This window comes from Corvus cornix, chromosome 1A, assembly GCF_000738735.6.
Source record: "Corvus cornix cornix isolate S_Up_H32 chromosome 1A, ASM73873v5, whole genome shotgun sequence".
Classification (NCBI taxonomy): Eukaryota; Metazoa; Chordata; class Aves; order Passeriformes; family Corvidae; genus Corvus; species Corvus cornix.
In genome coordinates, this window is record NC_047057.1 from 29370258 (window position 1) to 29389975 (window position 19718).

Below are 19718 nucleotides of genomic sequence, written 5' to 3' on the forward strand. Positions count from 1 at the left end.
AGAGTTGCTATTTTTGACATATTAAATAACAGAGCCTTTCTTAATTAAAACAAGTAAAATAAAAATTGTTGGCATTTGTATGTGAACATCTGCAGGAGCATTGTTCTTTATAGTTATTGTACCTTGTGCAATTGTATATTTGGCCAGTGCTGAATCTGAGATTAAAAATTATGTAGAGTATTTGACTCGATGGATGATCTTTCTTTCCTGAGGACTGGAAAGCATTTTTAAATATAAAGAGCAGTAAAATTTGTTGTTCCCTCTCTGTATCTATTTTCACAGGGTATTTGCAGCTATTTGGGTAGTGAGAAACTGCCAAGGCAATCAGCACCAGTGCAGGTGCATTCCACAGCAGAGTGAGGGATTGTGACATATGGGGGGTGGTTTCTGAGTTGGGGAAACCCCAGGGAAGTGCAGAGACCTGCCAGGAGCTGGCAGTATGCTGTGGGTGGGGACAGGAGTAATGGCAGACACTCCACTCCCACAAAGGGCAGCCCTAAGGAGCGTGACTGTTTCTTTGGTCCTGTCTAAAGTGTCCCATCCCAAACAAACATTGTATTAAGCAATACTTGGAATCCTTGGTAGCAATGTCTAATGTTTTCCAAATGATCTAGCTTAGTGACAATTATGTGTGAAATTATGATGAAAAGTTCTCAGAATACTGTGTCATACAAATCTAAGAGCTACTTTTGACTAGGCACAGGTAGGTGGTTTTTTCTGGAAAAGGTGTAGTCAAAGGGCAAGATAATGCTCTTTGCTTCTCAAAAAGGACAAAATGAAAATGAGGAAAACAACTAAAGTTTGTCTTTCATCTCTTCCGTTGGTCTCAACAGAATTACTATCTGATCATCAAAGCTGTAGCATCATGAAAGATATGGCAGAGGGTCATATAAGACAAGAAAATTCTAAATATCTCTAAAAATGAGCAGCTCAAAGTCACAAGTAAGGGAAGGTAGTGTTGTGCAAAGAATTGTATTTAACATTTGAATTAAAAACTTCATTTTCTTTATGTTACAGTTTGAGAAATGAGGTGCCATCACACACCAGAATCCGTTTTTGATATACTTTGCCCTGCTGATTTAGACATGAAGAATCGTGAGACTCAGACTGGAAACAGTTCTTGTTTCCCATGTTAAATGTTTTGTGAACATGTATGCATTTATTAGCTTGTCTTTTATCTTTCCAGGGACAAATTCCGGATTGTTCAGTTTTTCGCTCAGTACAGGCAAATAACAGACTGATTCCTGAAGGTGTGTCTGCATGGAGTCAAAGATACTTCTGGTGTTGGTTTGGAGAGGGTGTGCTATGGCTGGTTTTGTGGTACTGCCTTGGGGCTGCAAGAGAATGAGTCGTGACCTCATGGGCTCTGCTTAGGAAGTTCCTGGTGTGGGTGGTAGGACATGCTGAACAGCAGAAGAACGTGTCTCCAAGCACCCAGGACATAAGATCACAGCATTTCGTTGTGTTTTCTCTCTACAGGGTTTAGGTTATGACCCTGTCTGCCACAAGGGAACCACCACTAGTGACCAAAACCTTCTCAGGCTTCTGGTCCATGTGGTTCACAATCTCTCATAACGTATAATATGCTGGGTGATAGATTTAAAGTTGGTCAGTTTGGTCAAAGCTTATAGTGCAAGAAAGTGTTGTGGAAAGGAGGAGAAAGGCAGATACATCTGTTTTGGACCTTGCCAAGTTTTTGAGAACTAGATTAGTCTTCTGTTGACAAATGAGGGCCTGTAGTATGGATTCAGTTCAGCATGAGTGATTTGGTTTGACAAATTCAAGACCAAACTCAGTCCTGGCAATCAAAGATTATTATAGATATACAGTCTAAAAATTTGCCTATTTTTTGAGAGGTTTCTGGCAGTAAAAATTCTTCTCTTTCAGCCTCCTCCCTTTTGTCCCCCCCCCCGTTCAGTGTAGCACTGGGGATCTTAAATCATCACTGGCAGTGATAAGCACAGTAGTGACTTTTTTGGACCTGCCTAATAATTTTAACTATTCAGTATGCTATTGGTCTGGATAGTGTTTATTTACACTCTTAAGGACTATGCAGTAGGTTGTAAAATGTGTGTTATTGCAGCTGAATAGGTGCCCAGGGCACATAATCATTTAATACAGTAAGCTAGAATTAGAAGTGAAATATAAAAGTGTATTTCCTTTGTGAACTAGAGATAGAAATTGCAATTCTTAATGCCTGGTACAGAGAAGAGTCAGTCCTCTCTTGCCCTTCACCTTGTAGCCTTTCCCCTTCTGTAATGAGGAGAGGTCCTGCCAGCAATGCTGTGAATAGTTTGACAGTGTAGCTCTTTCTCAGTAATGTGCACTGCAGAATAAAGGGCAAATTACGCTGGGCTAGATATTGCAGGGCAGCTCACATTGGTTTATCCAATACAAGTTATGTCAAGTTAAATGAAGCCCTCATCTTTTCTTTTTTTTCTTAATCTCCAGAACACTGTACTTTCACAGGAAGTGAACTGAACTCCAACCCAAACAAGCTCAGTTTATCACAATTCCGAAAACATATATTGAATATCTTGCTGTGTTCCAGTATCATAGGTCAAAAATACAACCAAGTGCTAATTACGCTGTTTAGTGCAACCATTTCAAAAGTCTATTTCTAACCTTTTTGTTGGTCTCACATTTTCTTATTCTATTAGCAGCCCATTTTCTGCTCCCTTCCCTCCCTATTTGACACTTCAGGATGAATAACAAAGCAGTTTTCTAAGTGCATATGCATTTCCTCAAGGAAATCAGGACTTGAGCACACACATCGGTCTTTGCATGCATGTCAATGAAGCATGAATAAAAATATGTCTGGCTTTGCTTGTCTACATGCAAAAGTCTGACCTTCCATGCTTTGAACTCTTGCTCCAAATGCAAATGCATAATTCAAGAGGACTGAGGCAGAATAGTCTTGAGCATAACTTCTGGGTATATGCTTCCTATAGCAAAATACTCAAATTTGAATTATGGTTCTAAACTTCCTCTGCCCCAGGAGAGGTGGTTCCACAGAATGAGGTCAAGAAAATTCAGGGTGCCTAGTGGCTGGGTCAGTCTGCCTTGGCCAGCAGACAAGCGCTGAGGATTGTTTTCTTTCTAGAGAACTTTTCAGGTAAAGTGAGAACCTTAACCATGAGAATTTCAGATATGAAGGTGAAATAAGTAGGAGAAAACACCTTTGTGTGTCTCAAGAGACTATACGCAAGAGAGAGAATTGTCTTCCCAAAGTAAACTATTCTGGGTTTGTGCCAAAGTGGAGCTTGTAGAAAAGACAGTCAGGTTCAGGTACTGACAGTTGAGATGGTAGCTAAGCAAATGTTTTGGGATAAGAAGCTTGACTATTGCTTAGGTCTAATTACATCTAATATGCCTAATTCATTGGTTTTTTGTTTGCCCAGATGCCCATAATTCTTTCGAGCGAAATTGTTAGGGTGTCAACCATAGTGTTGCATGTAACTGAGTTAATTTATTAAGAACAAAAATAAATGTTCGAAGGTAAAGGTGGTAGCAATCAAGTAATTTTGTGTCTCAATACATTCTGAAGAAGTGCAGCCCATCATGTCACAGAAAAATGATGTTTAGGAGTCCAAATGTATTATACTATTGCCTATATGCATATTTGTTTTCACTTCCTCACAGACACAGACAAGGCTGCTGTATAAAAAGAAATGCATACAGACTGGTAGCCTGTGACCACTGGTGTACAGATTTTTTTCTCCTCTGCTGAGTATTTGTCCTGTTTAGAAGTGTCATGGGAAATATTCTTCACTTTATTTTACAGCCCTTGGTAGATGAAGAAAATGAGATATTATTACTGTAGAAAAAAGTCCACCCTGCCACAATTATTTAGCCATGTGCACGCATTCAGATTTTGATATGGGCATTTCAAAGACTATTATAGCACAGATTTACTGACAGCTATGGCTACTGGAAGAAGCCTTGCTCACCCTTAAACTACCAGCTAAATTTTCCAGCTTCCACAGAACGAGAAATTCAATCAGTCACTGCTGCCAACTCTGTAAGATATCACCAAAGTTCTCCTGGAAATGATGCAGAGGTATTTTTCAGGGGTAGGTGAGAAAGGTATTTTCTTAAATACTGCATTCCAGAATTGTATGCATTAGTCACATGTATCTTCTGGAATTCTCATAGCTTTTATATGGAGGCTTTAATACTTTTTTGATTCACTCTTCACTGACTTCTCAGAAAAGTCATAAAATTGTTGAAAACTTGTCCAAATGACATCTGGGAAAATACAAAGCAAAATCTTTCTAAAATTCCCAGAATTTACTAAACATTTAGTGCATTGAAATTTTTTTTTATGAAGACATGTTTCTGTATAAAAATTAGACTTCACAGTTAGAGTCTTATAGCTCCTACAGCTTAGAAAAGATTTTCAAAGGTTCTAATGTCTCTGGTGCCTTAAACAATGTTCTCTCAATTAGTTGATTTGAATTTGGCCTAGACCATGCAGGCCTTGGTACATTTTACTTCTCTCCTATTTTATTTCTCCCCTATTTTACTTAATTGGTTTTCATCTTCAGTGAAAAATATGGAATGAAGAACCAGAGTGATATACTCCAGCCTAATTTTGCAACGTGCTTAGTACTAGCTACTAAATTTCTTTTCACTAAGAATCATTTTTTAAATGAAAAAGATTTGTTTGTGCACTTAATTTTCTTTGGTCTGTTTTCATCCTTGGAAAAGTACTGATAAAATAATAGTTGACCATTAGACGACAGATAAAATAGAATGATGCATCTTCATTACTATCGTATTCTCTCTGAACTATTTTTTTCTTCCTTCCAGGACGGTTCTGTTTACTCTGACCTCTGTAGTTGTGCTTGTCATCACTACTGACTGGATCAGCTGGGACAAGCTGAATCGTGGATTTCTGCCAAGTGATGAGGTCTCAAGAGCCTTCTTGGCTTCTTTCATCTTGGTGTTTGACCTTCTTATTGTCATGCAGGTACACTCTCCTAATGTTCCACTCAGGCTGCTGAGGCTGCCTAGTCACTCTATTTCCTCTAGAGCAAATGGTGTTTAGATAAGGCTACAAAAAGTTAAATAAATGTTTAGTTTGCAATCACTATTAGTAGGGGCATTTTATAACATCATTCTCAGTTAACTTTGCAGAAAAGGCCACTGGCCTTTTATTGTGAAAATATTGCTGATTTCTCTTCTTAGGGTACTAGGTAAGAACTCCATGTCTTTCCAAATTAGAAAGTGTTTTCTGCAAAAATTACATCAGGAAAAGAAACAGAAGCTGGTTGTTTTGTAAATTCAAATCTTCTCTTAGGAAATGAGATAAATTTGGACAAACAAGAAAGAAATACTTCCCCATTTCAAGCATTTATATTAGGTATACACACACTAAGATACTTTAATAGATGAAAATTAGTAATTGCTGTTAAGATTCAGCTTTCCACTTTCATGTGAAAATTTTGTTACTTGATGGCAGGTCCTTGTAGTGTAATGAGTTCTGCCTGAAAGCTTAAGTGGGAAGATAATTCATTGTAATCTGCCTGATGTGTGCTCCTTTGAATCTAGCTGCTAAGAAAGGAATCTGGGTCACGTGTATGTGGCCAAAAACCTTCTTCATGTGGTGCTGTTCTCTTCCCTTTGTGTTTGTCTGTGGTTTGAGCCTTTCGTGAATTCACCCAAAGCTCTGTGAAAAATTAGGTCATTTGGGCTGCGGGAAGGAAGAGGAGCATTGAAGGCCCATGACTTTTGTTCTTAATCCTAGACATGTTAGACTGTTGAACTGAAGGTCAGAAAAGAATTTGAGAAGAACCAATGGGTCCTTACTCTTCAGTATATTATTAGCTCTGCCAGCGGAGAGTATTTCTGAGACACTTAGGTCTCTTTAAAAAGCTATCTGTTACTTGAGTAACTATCATTAGTTACTCAAGGGGGCACTCACTTTATCACTGCTGTACAAGGACTTTAAAGCTGCATAGAGTCCTATAGTTCAGTTTTGTTTCCTAATGTCCACCACTGTTCAGTGCTCACTGTGGTTCATGGTTAGAACTGGGAGGATGAGAAAGGAAATACTGTTTTTCTTGTAAGATTGCTGGTGCTTTGTTTTCTCTCCTTTTGAATTTTACATTTTGTTTGATGTTTCAAAAAGATTCAGGAGAATGTGTACTAAATGATTGTACTTTACAGAGCCTTATTGAAAGTGTGAATGAAAATAAAGGATGTATCAAGCTATTTGATATTGCATGCTGGGTAGAAAAGCAGAGCTGTCTTCATACAAAATAACTATTAAACTATCCTTTTGACTTTGAAAAATAAAATTCCAGTATTTTGACTTTGGAGTTGCTGAATATAGAGAAGAATTTTACGTGAAAGAGCTTGTCCTGAGCACTCTTCCATATTTTTATAATACAAAGCAAGAGGCTCTTTTTAATTTCATTTCTAAGTGATTTTGTGTGATGGAGTTATTTATTTACTTGAAGTTATTTATTTGGACTGTGAAAATATGTTGGCACATTTTATTTATGGCGTAGTTCAACATTGCTACTGCAATAATCTCATGTTGAGAGAGCAAAGTATTAAATCACACAGAATCACAGAATGGGGACGTTTGGAAGGGACCACAATGGATCATCTGATCCAACCTCCCTGCTCAGGCAAGGGTCATCCCAGAGCACATTGCACAGGATTGTGTCCAGACAGTTCTTAAATATCTTCAGTGAGGGAAACTCCACAACCTCTCAGAGTAATCTGTTTCAGTGCATGGTCACCTGCACAGTAAAGAAGTTCTTCCTCATATTCAGGTGGAACTCCCTGTGCATCAGTTTCTGCCCATTGCCTCTTGTCCTATTGCTTGGAACCACCAAGAAGAGCCTGGCTTCATCCTCGTGGCACCCTCCTTTCAGATACTTGTAGACACTGGTGAGGTCCCCTCTCAGTCATCTCTTCTCAAGGCTGAACAAGCCCCACTCTCTCAGCCCATCCTTGCAAGAGAAATGCTTCAGTTCCCTAATCATCTTTGTTGCCCTCCACAAGTGAAGACCATCAGGATCATGATCCTTTGACTCAAGTATGCTATAGAATTACATGTCTTTAGAAATTCTGTCTGTTTCACAGATTTTTTTCATAACTTAACAAGCTTTAGCAACAAAACGGCAAAATTAGGGAAAAAAAACCCCCAAAAGGAATGCTTAGTATTAAGAAGGGGTTTTTTGAGGCTAATGTTAAGTAAGAGCACAGATTAATTCAGTTCTAGTTTTTGAGTACAGGCATTTTCTGTCCCTCTGAATGGTAGCATCCACACTGCAAATGTGTTCAGCATGTGACTGTTCAGCAACAAGAGAAAACCGATTGAGTTTGGAAATCCATTTTTAAAGCTGTGAAAAATATTCACATAATTGTAAATGTTGGTTATGCCTTCTTAGTATTATTATAATTTAATACTTGTCTAAGCCCTCCATAGAGCATAGAAAAATTAATTCCTGAGCAATCTCTGCCCTGGAAAGCTGCCTTTTTTCAATTTAACATAACCTAGGCAGACAGGTACAGAGGATAACACAGACAGCTAAATCTTACAGACAGTTATATGTGAGTGATGCTTAAGTGTATGCACAAATTTACCTTTGGTTTCCATCCTGCAACAAACTCTATCTGCCTCTCAGTCCCACCCTTCTTGAAGTGTGCAAAGTTTCCTCTAGTCCAGCTGGGCCACTGGATATTCTCAGGATGGATCAGGGATGAGAAACACAGTAGAAGACAGGGACATGTGACTGAAATGTCAATATGAAAGTTATGACTACAAAAATATTAAGACAATCCAAGAAAACAGATCATGGAAGATTTCAGGACAACAGCAGGACCTCATTGGATAGTGTGACTGGCTTTTCGCTCAGACTGTGCTCGTACCTTGCTGGGACACATCTCTTCATATCTGCTGTCCCTGGAATGAAGGAAAGGGACCCTGAGTGCTTATTTTAGGTGGCTGCTGTAGATACATCTCCACCTGATTTTACTTACTGATCTTTACAGTCAGCAGAGCCATCGAGGTATAGTTGGGGTGGTTTCAAACATCTACAGTAGGGTAAGATGCAGCAGGCTCTTAGAGGTGCACATTTCTCTCCACTGAAAATAGACTCAATATACTGATATGTTGAATCCAATAACCATCCCTTAAGTCAAACCCAGAAAAAGGATTATAAAGATGGCATGGCTTGAGTCCAGAGCTGCAGCTCTGCAAGGATTCTGCTCAGCTATTTCCACTGCTGGTAAAGGAGACAAAGTAGCATTTCTCTGCCAGTATTTTATCACTGAGATCTTCAGATGGTGTCTGATTCACACAGACAGGTTGATCTCCACTTCTCCTTCTGCTGCCTGGCCATGGTTTGAAAGGAATTTAAGTTTCACTGGGTCTAGGATAGTGTATCAGAGATAACACTTATTTTAGGCTGTTTGAGAGGCAGCAGAGAGGCCTATATTCCAGTTGTGATTTTCCAAACATTATCCAGTGTAAATATAAACACTGATTTTTCTTAACTATAGAGATTTCGTAATAAATACAGATTGTGTCTTTTCTCTCTGAAAAATGACAGGTCAAACTTAGTCCAAATATAGGTGAGCATTAGTTCGTTTTAAAGGACATGGGCTTGCTTATAGTAAGAAAGCAAAAACCCTACAGGTTTGTTGGGTTTTCTTCACAGTATGGAAGTGATGAAGGCATTTTCACAATGGGTCAAATTATGCCTACCCTTATAACTGAGATGGCAAGATGCCAACATATGAATATTCCTGGCCCCCATAGCATTCACTGCTGTACATGGACCTCATTAGATTTTTAGCATTAGCTTCAGACTGCGTGCCAGACCACATATATTAAAGCTGGATATGTGTATAATGTAATGCTATTAACATGTAATAAAACTTTTTACTATTTTAATGAAAAGTTCTCGTATTTAGTTCTCTTTCTCAAAGATGTAAAGGAAAAGCTGTCAATTAATGGAGTAAATACAAAAACAAATTGAATTATAATCCCATATTGCAAATACCTCTATTTGAGCAAGTAGACAGTAACTCATGTATTAGTCTATATACTGCCTTTTATTTGTTTATTTATTTTTACTTTTATGATGCCATGTTCTTAGTGACTTTGGTGATGGATGGAAGACGGTTGTGGCTGAATTATTAAACCTCATGTGTCCGAGGTGGCTGAATAGTTTCATCACTGTAGTGTCTTTTGTGAGTGGTTATAGGTTTCTACAGATTTGTGAAAGACCATGGAGTATTTCAGTACTGTGTGGAGTTACACACTGTAGCTCACTTGCTGAACACTTTGAAAGTCCCATGGCAACTCTTAAAACTTACTGCAACTTTTTATCTGGCAGTACAATCAGATACAATGTCTGAGTGATTTAAAAATTACCTGAAAATAGTATTTGATACCAGAAGAAGAATTTATTCTTCAACAAACTTAAGAAACTCTGCAGCTGATGAGTGGAACAGACAGAAGCCAGACAGCATTTATGTACCACAAAGATTCTTTGAAAAGGCTCTTGTAAGTGAATCTTTAACTACACTAGCAAAATAATTCCATTAATATCAAATGGGATTACATTTGTAAATAAAGAGAATAGTATTTTGTCCTCCAGGGTAGCTTGAAAGAAATGAAGGTCAAAGAGACTGAGATGATGAACAATATTACTTTATGACTAATGATGGATCTCTGCCTATGTAGATATGGGGATATCAGCAGGTGGATTTTTCAAATCTTTTTCATAGGATTTTTGTATGTAAATTGCTTTAACACGTAACTGTCATGCTTTAACATGACACTGCAGTTGAAAATCAACATATTTAATTTCTCTTTTTTGTTTTGTTTTCTGCAGAATGTTTGGTCTTCTGTCTGTCATAGAGTTTTATAAAGGGAATTAGAAGATTAAGAAATGCTTAGGATCTCCTGTATGTTTGCTTCTAGTTCTTTATATCTTCTGGGGCAAAAGAAAAGGCAAAACCCCTACAAATCAACCATTTAATTTATCTACTTTGTAATGTTAATTATGTTTTGTAGATGTCATTGTTAAACTGTAACACAAAAATATTATCAATCAAAATGTTTTGATTAAAATCTAGTGGGATGTTTGAGTACATTAAAAAACATAGCACCCAACAGCAAATGCATAGAAGAAGATATAATTTGGTTGGATAGTTAAAGATTGAGTAGAAATATGGTCTTGTTTACATAAAGTGTATGAAGACTTGATTTTTAGAGTTTGGTTTGTTTGTTTGTTTTGGTTTTTTTTTTTAGAAAATCTATTTAAGTCTGGAAATGTAATTTGATGTGACTTACTGGATTTCCACTCAGTAATTTGATAGAATTCATTTACATGTATACAAACCAGAGGGCATCCTGACTTACACTTTAAACAGAATATACAGGTATAGTGGTTTTCCCTTGAAACAGATAAGCAAGAAATGATTTTTTGTTCACAGACAAAACAGGATATATATAATAATTTTTCATTCCTGTCAGAGTAAACTCTCTCAGATGTACATTTGATTCAAGAGTGTTATATAAGCTTTTTTTGTTTCCTAACAAGTACTGATGTATAGCTTGTTCCGGAAGTTGCCAAACTTTAAAGGAAAATATCCTTCTAAAAACCTCCCATTAAGGACAAAAACTTCTGAAGAAGTAAGCATGTGAATGTCAAGGTACTTTCCATTGTATCTTTTCTAGGTTTTGTAGCATTTGAAAACATTTTAATAGAAGACAAGTCCAAACCTGTAAGAAACATCTGTGTTAAGTTAGCAAATAGCTTTTGCATCATCTCTGACATTCAGAATTTCTCTATGTGAGAGGTTGCTATGGGTTTTTATTCATGCACTGCTTGCCCTTTCAAGATGTGAACTTAGCAATAAGGGCAGGTGACCAGTGAGAGGTTTTTCCGATGAGTCAGGGTAGATGGAAATTCACCTTTAACAAAACTGGTGACAGATCCAGCTCCATTACTGGTGCCTGCAGGTTTTACAGGGAGGAGCCATATACCCTGGACTACTTTTGTCAGAATTATGTGGAGTGTTTCATTCCACTCAGAGTATATTGCTTTTCACTAGCAGATTTTAGACACACCTGTCAACCAGCATTACAGAAATGGATAACCATTTTGAAGACACACTTGTACTAAGCTAATTGTGCAATGTTTGCCGAAGGATCCTGCTGTGAGGGCTGGCTCTGTTGAAGTGTATCTCCCACGGCCTTCAGGTCTCTGAAGGAGAAGGGACAAGTTCAAGTGGGGTAACTTTGGAAGAAACCTTTCTGTAGCAAGTAAAAGATTTTCCTTCCTGCAGTCTCTCACACAGTAAAGACTTTTCCCTCTTCTTTTGTCCTTTCTACATCCTCATCTATCTATGGATTGTGGAAGTGTTCCTTATCAGTACTGATGTAAAATATTCAAAATAATCCTGAAAATAAAATTGAATTAAAAGACTAGAAAGGAACAGTATTGATCTACAGCTTCACTTCATTTGTACTTACTATGAAATTCCAGTGACATACCTGAGTATATTCCTAAATACCATTTAACCAAAAAAATTATGTTTCTCATGCCATTATTGGCACCATGGGCATTTCTTTGTAGTGGGTCAGATGTGGATCTTTCTTGCCTATCCTAGATTTCTTTTCTTGAATCTGCCCCTACAGCTGCTACTTATGGATTTATAGCTGCACTGAATTTCTTGGTCCCAAAGTGCTCTGGTTTTTTTTCCCTGAGAGTCACTGCTTTGAGCGATATCGAGTCTCTCACCTTTCAATTTTGAACACAGAACAGTAGCTCTCCTGAGCTCCACTTTCATCCATCAGGCATCTGTTCTCTCTTAACTTTCCTGTATCATCTCCCTGTGGCTGGTAACAAGGGAGTAAGTTATTTCCTGGATGTTGTGTACTAAGAGGGACAAGTTAGTGTGGTCCCAGAAATGGCCAGCTCAGGAAAAAGCACACAGAAGTGCAGTGTCCTACAGAGTGAAATGTCCCTGCCCATCTCCTGTCAGGGAAGTGAGGCTCTGAGTAACCAGGGCATGAAGCCTCCACACCTCCTTCACTTTGTTGTTTTCTGAGGACAAGGCAAAGAGAATAGAAATGTATTATACTTATATGTCAGAGAATGAAATAATGCATTGATAATCCAATGCTTTTATTTTAAAGGAAAAGGCTTTCGAGTTTAATGAAAGTGTAGGTAGTGTTAATGTGAAAGGGTGATGAGGGGCAAAAAGTGCAGCATTGATATGTGTAATTAAAACCCAGAAGTTTCTGTTGAAATATTTTGAAGATCCAATGGGATGTAAAAATTCCTTCTAAAAATCCTTGAAACCTTCTTTTGCCCCCTTGCCAGACCCCACTATAAAGTACAGTTTATTTCTTCAAGTCTTTCAGTTACTTTGGGACTAAAGAAATTATAAGCAAAATAATTTTGTGCTGAGAAAAGGTGGGGGCATCTTGTCCCTTATTGCACATTATATACCTCACCATTTTAATGAGCAGTCTGGTTTTCCTTGCAGTGTTATCATTCTGTGCTTGTCTAGTTTGATAACTGGTGCCATCATTTTATGCTGTGGATTTTATTAAAGAAGACGTGTGAAGTACAGTATTTTTACGTACATTTCATCCTTTTTACTGATTGCAGATGGTTAAATCTTGCTCGGATGCATTATATTTATCTCAGGCATCATAAATTCAACCCCAGTGTTTTCTTCGGCTGCTGTAACTTGGTGTATTTGTGCTGACCTGAATCCTCTTGTGCCAATTTACACTGGCTGAGGGCTGAGCCCTTTCTTTAGCTCTGTCACTTAGTTCCTCATTTGTGGAAAAGGATCAACTGTAGTTCTTTTCTTTCACTAGTTGTGTGATTGTCTGCTTAATCCCCCAAGGTGCTCAGTGAAGGAGGCTGTCTGACTTGGTACAGCTTCTAGTGTAATCAGGCACCAGTCCCAGCTGGAGCCTCTTGGCTCTGAGATGACTACACACAAAATGAATTAGCTGAAAAAGCTTCTCATTTGTCACAGTCATTCCCTTTTACCCTGACAATGGGTACATTGTGACACTGAGGCCCTTCTTTGGCAGGGCAGGTATTTGCCTGAAATAACAAAGCAGTTCTCCAAAAGTAGACCCAGCATTTTCACATACTGCCCCTGGAAACCAACATATCCAGCCCAAACTCACAAAAAACCATGCACTTATAGGAATAAGAAAATCTGGAAATGTTTGCAAGTTGCAAGTCTTTCACAGGACTATTTTCATCTTTAATAGCAAGGAGAGCCTTTTCATAGATTCTGCTGTAAGTGTGTGATAGGCTTTGTTATTGTGGGGTGTATGTCTGAGAAATATTGTATTGCTTAAGAGTATATTGGAGTGGTTTATGTTTATATAAAAGTAATGGTGACATTCAGATAATTTCAACTCTTCACAGCAATGCTCTGTGAGTGTATTATTTTACTGTAGAAATCTGCTTTGTTATGAGTGTTACACAGACTTTCATCTGAAAATGAAAAATCTGAGATGAGACTGAACAGGTTCAGCTTCTTTCTAAGTGATAGAATTGCTTGAAATTTTTAAATGCAAGCAGTGAATGAAAAAGAGAAAGATAAACGTTGGTTTGCCTTCATTAGACAGAGCACTGCCTTGTGACAAGTGTTATGCCTGTCCATATCTTACATTTAGCTACATGGCATACTGCATATACAAGACTTAGGGACAGGTTGTACAGAGCATACAGATCCACCTATCTGTAGATAGATCCACCTATCCACAGTACTGACTTCAAGTAAGAAGAGGGAGGAAGACTAGCTTGGTTGCTCTTAATCAAACCTCAGACGGGAAAAGAAGCAAAAATATGCTTGATATTGTTAGTCTAGCTGCGTTATTTCTGCAAAGCTGATTGAATGGCAGATTTTATACTTTCTTGAAAAGTTTGAGGCCTGTAATATGAGACATTAACAAAAAGACTGAATTACTTTTATTGCCTCTGACTTTTTCTAACGTGCTACAAAGCTGCTGCTTTCATTTGTATAACAAAACAGACATAGAATCACTGAGTGTCTTGAGGTACCAAATACATTAGATATTTTTTCATCTGTTATAATCCAGACTTTACTGAGCCCATCAATAATAATTTGTTTTCATATGTATAGAGGAGGGGAGGTATTCCCTAGTGCTTGTAGTGATTTGAAATTATAGCTGCGATGGTTTCTGAGTTTCAACTACCATTTAATTACTCAGCTATACTGTGTTTGACATCATGTCCCTCTGGATCATAGCTGTTGTGTAAGTGTGGCCTTCAGTCAACCAGGTTTCTAGTTTCCTAGAGGTCAGAAGCTAAAAAATTTCCCTCTTCTGGAATCTGACCGTGCTTTCTTCTCGGTCCTGTAATGCTTGTTAGGAAAAGGAGATACCCCAGAATAACACCAGATCTGACAGAGAGATTGGGCACCAGGACTGCATAACACAGTGTGAATCTGTGTTTCCCACTGGAGCAGCAAAACAAGTAAATCAACATGTCTACAGAGTCTCCCAAATGGTCTCAGTAGAGTGCTGCAGCTGACTTTGGACTGTACTACGCCTTGGCTGGTCCCCAAAAAATTAACCTCTTCTTTGTCTCTTCCTAGGACTCAGACAGTATTTGCAATATAATTTTTCATTAAGATTCCTTAGATCCCTGCCTGAGCCAATGGGTGCTGTACGCACATCAACACATCATCGCTGTTGTTGGAATGGTATGAACAGAGACAAAGGTGATGTTGATCAAACTGGGAAGGAGCTCTAGTTTTCACCTTACTGTCCCCAGCACTTGTTTGACTGCTGCAGTAGCCGGCAACGCTGAACTTGGCTTGATACCTCTAATGCCAGAATGACAGAGTCTCAGGCAGTGTGTGATGGTACCATGTGCTTTCATCTCCCACTTCATTAGCAGAGAGGGCAGCCACAGGCATGGAGGAGATTATCCAATAGCAACCAATGCAAGGTGGAGCTGTCAAAGCCTCTGAAATCAGTCACAGCAGGCATGGAATCCATTTAATCCTGGATGAAAATAGCTGAATTAAAGAGCTGCTTTCAGAACTGGCCCTGGAGAGGACAGTGTGTGTCCTAAGGCAGCCTGGTGCTGGGAGTGGTTTGAAGCACTTAGGAGGGTCATAAGGGAGAAAGAAGCCCAGGCCCAGCAGTCCAAGCCTGGCCACCTCCAGCTCATAGCAGATATTTGCAAGCAGTTCCCTGTCTCTGCATAAAGGTAATGGTGGCAGCAGGATGGTCCTGCTGTGCAGGGCAGCACATCAGCAGAGAGAAGGACTTGAATCTGCCTTAATCCTCTGAAATGGTCTCCCTCAATCCAACAGCACTTTACGGTGCACCAGAGGCACAAGGGGAGGCACAGACCAAAGGCAGTTGCTGGTGGTGCCCCACTCCTGGGCAAGTACTTGTATGGTTCCAGTGATGCTGGCAGGGCTGCTTTTCTGCTTTGGCCAGCCAAATTTGGCCATCACCTTCAAGAAGCTTTTTTTCTATCCTGGCCAACTCTGTTTCCATCTTTTTTGAATATCGTAGAAGCCTCTGGAGCACTGCACTTCTCAGTGCATTCATGGCTTGCACCCCTGCCAGCAATAATTTAGTGATACAGTAAGTCAGAAGACCGCACTGTAGTTGTTCTGGCTGGTAATGGTCATTTTGGCTGTGATTTTATTTCATCTTTCAGGGAGACATTGAAACTCTTCCTTTCACATAAACCCAGCTTCAATTTCACTCTCCATCAGTTCTCACTGAGCTTTGCTGTGATGTTGTTTCCCGCATCACGTACCACACACGGAGTTAAATGATGGAAACTTGTGGCTAGGTAATCCATTCTGTTGCCTATAGATGAAAATGAGAAAACAGTGTAGACCACTTTGTAATGTATCTCACTATGGATTTAAGGATATAATCCTATAATCCTTCTTGGATGGCTCTTTACTTTTAGTTTCACTCAGGTGGTTTTTGGGATTGACTATATACAATGCGCAGCACGCATTGGGCATATAATGAAATTTCATTCCACTTCAGAACCATGTGCCCAAAGTGGAGAAAAAAATAATTCTCAACAGCAGTACTGATCCCATGTATATCACACAATCTGTTTAGGAATAGGTGGCAGAAAAGAAGTGATTAAGTGATCTGCCTTATCAGACAGCTAGAGTTAGAGTAAACAAAAAGGATTGCTGTTCCATGTCAGGAGTACGAGTGTACATTTTTTGGTCTTGATTTGGCCTGGTTTTTGCAGACTGTGTGCTGGAGAAAGCTGCCCAGACTTTGCCGGGTGACATTTCTGAAGGCAGCTGCTTGGTGGTGCCCCAGCCACCTGCAACTGCCACCTCCAAGACAAGAACTGCAGCATGTTCTTTCGGCTGTAAGTTGTGCTTTTGTCCTGACCTTAAGTTGAAAAACAACAGCTACATCTTCTGAATGAATGTTAAATACCCTTGGGGATATTTCTGGCATCTGGGCCAAACAATTACTGCACTAATCTAAATTATACAAACTTTTACTATTCCTCAAGGTCAGGCTGCAAAGATTTTCATATCTGGACAATGTGTTCTAAATACAGGGGATTAGAGAAAGAAAAGCATCACACAAACAAGCCTAATATCAGAAATGAGCAGATGATAATTTAAGCAACACAGTGACACATAAAAAATGGTGTTAAAAATGCAACACCACTGAAGCTGCAGTGTCATGCATTCAGGAATTAGATGTCAGAATTAAGTCACCAGTATAAACTTTTCACCCCTATTTTGTGCATGCATTATGATACAATCTTTAATTATCTATTCACATTCCATTTTTCCACAGGATCTCTGTCTTACTTGCTGCCCTGGATGAATGGTGTTCACTTAATGAGAAGCTGTTCAATATTTTGGTTTACCTTTTCTGTGCAGCCTGTGGCCTCAGGCCTTACTTACTGCACATGATTAGAACCTTGATATGAAGATGAAATCGTTCATTTCCTTGTGGACTTTTTTGTGACACTCATCGCTGTATTTCCTAGGGGCTTCTTAAGCATTAATATATTTATCTTCACAATAGCCTTCACAACAGGAGTAGTATTGTCCATTATTGTCCACATTTTATACTGAGGCACAAAAAAATTCCAGCCAAAGGGCCCCTAATTTGAGATGTCTGAGGACATTATTATGAAAATTCATATTATTACCCATCTTTTATCTGAGCATTTACCTAATTGAGGGAGGAGGGTCTAGCATATTATTTCATTAGTAATAGACAGAGCCACATATTTACCTGATGTAATCTTATTTGTTATTATATTGACAGCCCTATTTCTCTTGTAGCGTTCAAATGATTTTAAAAGCAGTTTCTTTGCTTGCTTGGAATGGTGCCTATAACTGTCATATATCTAGCTCCATAAAAAGTCTGGTTACTTTTTTATGCTGATTTTAAAGGAGTACAGTGCAGTCCTATCTGGATAGTGCCATGCACTACAAGACTCTTGCTCTCCCCATGGATATTTTGTCAACTCTTCCTCTTCTCCCCAGTGGTGATATATTAAGGCCCAGCTCTCATTGGTTTCAATACCAGCCATGGGCACTTGCCACTTGAACAAATCTAAGCATAGGTGGGATGGGGAGGGAATACCACCAGAAAAAAAAAAAAAAATTGACTTCTGTAACAGGAGGCAAATGTTTTCACATCTGCTGCTGTCTCTTGCATTTACATCCCTCTTCCCACACACCTTCCAGCTTGTGCAGCAGATGCAGCGTGCAGGAGAACTACAGGGGTCTCTGTCGCTATATATTTCCACCTCACAATCATAAGTTAGATACTCTTTAATGAAAAAAGGTTATGTCTTCTGCAACAGACTGTGTATAATCCAGTAACTAAGAAAGGACTGTACCATGCCTACTCACAAGGTACAGATAACCTTAGCCTGATATCTCATTGTTCTTGAGTCTTTACCATTGAAATCTTCAGGCAGATGCCTTAATGCAGGACCTTCTGTGTGCATAAATCTGATTTTTTTTACAAAAAGATAGCAATTTCAAAATCAAAAGCCTGCCATATGAATCCAATGTGTCTTATCAGGGTACTGGAACTGTTACCTCCCCTGCAGGGATGTTTGCCATGTGAGCATGTTTTGCCATGTTAGCACTGCTAACAGCAGTGTATGGTTCTTCTTTCAATGAGACAGTTCATAAGAAAGAGGAGAAACATACTTTGCCTCTGGATTTCACATCTGCTTGTTAACGACAGAGTGGTGATAATTAGAGTCATGGTGACCAGTCCAAACTCCAGAGCCAGTGAGGCACTGACATTTTCTGATCATATCCCCAAGTGAATTTTCCTTCCTGTCACTTCAAAATCCTCTCTCTGTGTCTCCTTTTTTGTCCCCATCCTGGGTCCTCCTCATGTCTGGTTCTGTGACATACTTATATCCAATTCCAGCTTTCAGTCTCCATGTCTTTCATTTCTAGGCTCTGCATTTAGTGAATCCTACTCATCTACCCTGCAGCTGCTGTTGAAACCAAAATCACTCCTTGTCCCTCTTCCCTCTCTCCCTAATTTGGTCCCTTTTTCCTTAGCCAGCCAGTCCCAGCCTCCTGCTCTCATCCCTACCCTCTTTCCCTGATATAAGTCTCTCCCCTCTTCCCACTCCTTTTGTGTAGTCTATTCCAATTTCCCTAACAAACCTGTGTCTCTGTGGTCATTTCCTTTCACAGCATGGCCCAGGCTGTGTGGCTGCACATGGATATGCCAATCCTTCTGCTCAGCTTCTTCGAGAGGGCTGGTGGGGAGGGAGGAGGACAGGGTTTATGATAGAATCATAAAATAATTTAGGTAGAATAAGACCCTTAAGATCAAGTCATTAACCTAACACAGCCAAGTCCACCACTAAAGCTTGTGTACTGCCTAATGTGTAACTCTGAACTTTCTTGTGGCCTGTTAGCTGCTGGTGTCTCATGCTGGTTAGACATAACAAACCTCTCTAGGTTTCCACGTCAAGGACACCAGGCCCCAAAATGTGTAAACTAAAAGCCTCTGAAGGGGGGCAAACTTGGGGTAATTACATCATGAACTGAGGTTATAACTGGACAATTAACCCTTATATGTAAATGAACCAAACTTTTAAAAGTGTGAAGAACTCGTGACCCAGGGGCCATCTTGGGTGTAGCCTTTTGACTCCCCAGGGTGTACCTTTGAAGGCCCTTCAAAGAAATACCTACCTTTATTCCCTTATTCTTGTCTAGTCTCTGTTTTTAGGTGGCCATCTCAGGCATCACAGGGATGGGGACTTAACCACTTCCCTGGGCAACCTGTTCCACTGCATATAATACAAAGTTGTGCTCTAGCTATGTACAACCAGAAAAAGGTTTAAATATCTTTACTTTGATTCCACCTACTGCTGTGTTGTGCTATGTGCAGAATTCTAAAAAAAAGACAAAAAAATTAAAGTTAATTTTAAAAAATAGTCCCTGTTAGGCTCAGTCTCAGATCCAGAGCCAAGTGCCCTTCTGCCTCCATCTTCCCTTAGGTCCAGATGCCTAGCTCAAGCTGTACTTGACTAGCTCCAGCTGCACACAGAGTACTTGGGATTGGTAATTAGAGGAAAGCTGGCTCTCTGTCTCTTGGCTGCTGTGCAGGGCCAGCTCAGTCCCTGTTTGAGAGCAGCTCAGAGTCCTGCCAGCAGCAGCTGCAAAAAAAGGGGTTGGAGGAT

General features: G+C 39.4%; 1 protein-coding gene across 7 annotated transcripts in view; it reads left to right on the forward strand.

Moving 5' to 3' along the window:
- Nucleotides 1-19718, forward strand: part of TMEM117 (transmembrane protein 117) — a 194732-nt gene that overhangs the window by 150900 nt on the left and 24114 nt on the right. For all 7 annotated transcript variants that reach the window (XM_010413606.4, XM_039571327.1, XM_019279911.3 and 4 more), the window contains one exon: nucleotides 4813-4972. In XM_010413606.4, coding sequence (XP_010411908.2) covers nucleotides 4813-4972 — 160 coding nt within the window. The remainder of the gene's footprint in view (nucleotides 1-4812; nucleotides 4973-19718) is intronic.